At 58.8% G+C, this 3,744-nt stretch overlaps 1 protein-coding gene across 1 annotated transcript in view; it reads left to right on the plus strand.

Annotated features, from left to right (window-relative positions):
• ADGRB1 (adhesion G protein-coupled receptor B1) overlaps positions 1-3,744 on the plus strand; it is an 80,185-nt gene that overhangs the window by 64,851 nt on the left and 11,590 nt on the right. Inside the window, exon 29 of the mRNA XM_012558762.1 lies at positions 2,138-2,309. Within this exon, the coding sequence (XP_012414216.1) occupies positions 2,138-2,309 (172 nt within the window). The remainder of the gene's footprint in view (positions 1-2,137; positions 2,310-3,744) is intronic.

The raw sequence follows: 3,744 nt of genomic DNA on the forward strand, positions 1-3,744 counted from the left end.
TGATGATAATTATTGTCAGCACAGAGCTGATGTTGACTTCTCTGAGGCAGAGGTCAGACGTCCCTCGCACGGCACTCTCTACTTCTCTTCTGGGTTCAATCATCCATTGCAGTGGCCGCACAGAACTCACCAGCCGTCCTTAAACAGTTAAGTGGTTTGTTAAGGAAGCAACAGGCTAGAACTGGGGATCAGGATCAGGAAGCATGTAGGCAAAGTCTCCCTTCTTCAGTGCAGGGCAGCTCTCTCAGCTCCTCCCAGCCATGCAGGCCTCCTCTCCGCCCTGAGGACAGGCTCCTCTTAGCCCTGCCATCTGTCGCCACCGACTCTGCCACAGGGTCCCTCCCAGGCCTCTTGCCGCTGGCTGTGCCGCTGGCTCTGCCGCTGAGCCCCTTCCAGGCCCCTCACTGTCTTCAGTGTTATAGCCTTACCAGTGTGACAGCTCTTTTAGGAAGTACCTTGCATCCTCTCTCTCTCTCTGCTTCTTCTGCTGCATCTTTTCTTGCTTCTTTTTGTCCAACAAACCATTGTGGGGTTGGCTGCATATGTACCCAAACTCTCCATAAATTTCAAGGCATGGCCCTCCCACCAGGATCACAAACTGACCGATCCCGTAATCCCCTCTCAGTAGGCCACAGACATTTCATTTGCATAGTCTATAGTCACTTCATTTGCATAGTCTGTTGACCAGTCCCTGCAAGGTGCATACCAGTCACAGGACGCGCTGCAGTCCAGGACCAGACAAAACTATCAAACCAGGTTGTTTACAGTTTACCCGGGAAACGTCAATCCATCTGGACAAAAGTAACAAACCCCCTAGGGTAGAAATCTAGGGCAAAGGTAACTCCTCAGGGCTTAGGGGAAAAATCTCTAAAGCAGTTTTTCCGAAAAACCAAGGCAAAAGGCCACATAAACGAATTCAGTTCACCACAGGCGCGTGGAGCCTGGGCTGGCGCTGCCTGGCACAGAGCCTGCCTGATCCCGAGTCCTGGAATGGGGGGCGTGGAACCTGCCTGATCCTGGGTCCTGGGCTGGGGGCGCGGAGCCTGCCTGGTCCTGGGTCCTGGGCTGGGGGCGCGGATCCTGCCTGGTCCTGGGTGCTGGGCTGGGCAGTCACCCCCAGGCGCCACGGCCTAGGGTCCCCAGGCCACGGCAAGGACCAGGGTCGGGGCTGTTTGCTGAGCACCAGGGGTGGCACAGGCTCCCATTGTGTGGGCAAAGTCACTGTGCTGATGCAGGGGGGGCCGGCTGTAGAGAGCAAACCTGCCACAGGGCACCCTTGGAGGGCTTCTTGGAGGAGGGGGCTGGCTGAGGGACAGAGGGAGCCCCTCTTTCTCCTGAAGCCCCAAGCGGCCGCAAGGCAAAGGGCCTGGGAGGGAGCAGGCAGAACGGGGCCCGCAGTGAGGAGGGAACCCATCCTCTCTCCGTTTGTCTGTTTCCACATCTCTGTCCCCGGCCCCCTCCCTGCCCACCCTTGTCTGTCTGTCTCTTTGTCCGTCATCTTTCTCGGTCTCTGTCTGTCTCTCTCTCTCTCCTTCCAGAGCCAGTGCTCAGAGGCCTGGCCCGGCGCCCTTCTTGAGGCCACCTTGGACTGCAGTTCGGGCCCGGACCCCTTGCTTGGGGGCCTGAGGGGGGTCTGATCCGGGACCACCTGTGCCTCCTCTCCTTCCCTGTTCCTCCTGGACAGTCAGGAAATGGGTTTCCCCCCAGGGCCTCCCCATCCCAGTGCCCCACCTCTGCGAGCCCTTGAGCTCCTTCCTGGGAGAGGAGGCAGCGAGGCTCGGAATGAGGGGGCTTAGGAGAGACGGGGTGAGGCCAGGACCGAAAGCTGGGCGAACGTGGGCAAGGAGTCCAGAGAGAGGGTCCAGACCCCGTGGATAGAGAATGAGAGGGTGGGTGGAGAGAGCTGGGGAGCAGAGTCAGGGGAGCATTAAAGACGGGTACAGAGAGGCTCAGACCCGGAGCAGAGGACCCCGTGGGGACCCTGAGGGAGATGGCCCAGGTCCAGCCGTGTGGGCTGACTCCCGTCCTCCACCAAGGCCCTGGGCAGTGGGTCTGGGTGTTGTCCCCTCCCTGTGGGTGTGGGAAGAGGTGGCCGGCCGGTCCTGATGCCTGCCGCTGCCTGCCCATCCATCCACAGGGCCTCACTCTGGAGCTCCTGTGTGGTGCTGCCACTGCTGGCGCTGACCTGGATGTCAGCTGTCCTCGCCGTCACGGACCGCCGCTCCGCCCTCTTCCAGATCCTCTTTGCTGTCTTCGACTCACTGGAGGGCTTCGTCATCGTCATGGTGCACTGCATCCTCCGCAGAGAGGTGGGCCTGCGGACACCTGGGGGGGCCAGGACAGCGGGACACCTGGGGGGCCTGCAGGATGTCTGGGGGGCCGGGCTGGCGGGATGCCTGGGGGGCCTGCGGGAGAACTAGAGGGCCAGGCCTGCAGGACACCTGGGGGGGCAGCAGGACGCCTAGGGGGTTAGTGGGATGCTTGGGGGCTGGGCCCGGGCCTGTGGGACGCCTAGGGGGGCAGCGTGCATCCAGTTCAGTAGCTATCCATCCGGCACTGCGCCCCTGGAGGGCTGGAGCATGCCTGCACAAACTCAGATCCCAGTCCACGCCCAGCACTCCGTGTTTCAAAAACCTGACTCACAGCAGCCCCATGTGTGTCAGAGCAGAACTCCAGAGGGTTTTCAGTAGCTGATATTTTGGAAGTAGATTGCCAGGCCTTTTTCTCCAGGCATCTCCGGGTGGACTCGAATCTCCAACCTTTCGGTTAGCAGTGAGCACGTTAACTGTTTGTACCACCCAGGACTCCTCTCCACGTGCTCCTGTTTTCCCAGGGTGACATGCTGCCCTGCTGGTGTGGGGCACAACAGCCATCTAGACAGACCTGGCTTCTGTTCGCGTCGGGGCCCAGGGGGATGAGAGCCGCCAGCAGGTGTGAACCTGGATGGGTTCCTCACAGCAGCTGAGACTCTACTTTTGGCACTTTATGGACCTCTTCAGAGGTGTCCGGAGAGGGTCTTCACCAAACGACGTCCCAGCAACCCGCTGGCTGGTAGCAGTTATTGAGGTTATCGAGGAGATGCGTCCCGATCTTAGTGGGGAATGTGAGGAAGCTGCATCCTGATGTCAATGAAATAAGCTCTCTTCTTCAAACCCACGTGGAGCATCATCTTAATCTGGGTTCTCTAGAGGAGCAAAACTAGTGAGACTCATTTATAGAGAGGTATACTCAAGGAATGGGCTAGTGCAATCGTGGGGGCTGGCAAGTCCCAAATCTGTGGGTCAGGCGGCAGGTTGGAGGCCTCTGCTGGCTCGCAGGGTTGCAGGGGCTGATCAACCCAGGACCTGCAGGTCAGGTGGCAGCTTGGAGGCCTCTGCAGGCTTACGTCCAAGGAACCCGAGGTCAGGGGATGAGAAGAGTGCAGGGTCAGGAGAGAGGAGCTCTGCCAGAACCTCTGTTTATATCCTGGAGACAGGCCACACCCACAAGGCAACTCCCCTTTCAACTGATTGGCTGATCACATCAGATCACAACATGGAAGATGATTACATTATATTACATTATGGAAAAGCACCTAGTCTGGTGTCTGCTGCACACTGAGAGTCACAGCCTAGACATGTGACACGTAACATTAATCATCATAAGCAGTGAAAGGGGAGCGTGGGGTCCCCAGCAGTGGCATAGGAAACCATGACAAGGGGTTGGAGATCTCAGTGTGGAGCAGACGGTGGGTTGAACGGCTGC

Source organism: Trichechus manatus, unplaced genomic scaffold (genome assembly GCF_000243295.1).
Source record: "Trichechus manatus latirostris isolate Lorelei unplaced genomic scaffold, TriManLat1.0 scaffold00185, whole genome shotgun sequence".
Classification (NCBI taxonomy): Eukaryota; Metazoa; Chordata; class Mammalia; order Sirenia; family Trichechidae; genus Trichechus; species Trichechus manatus.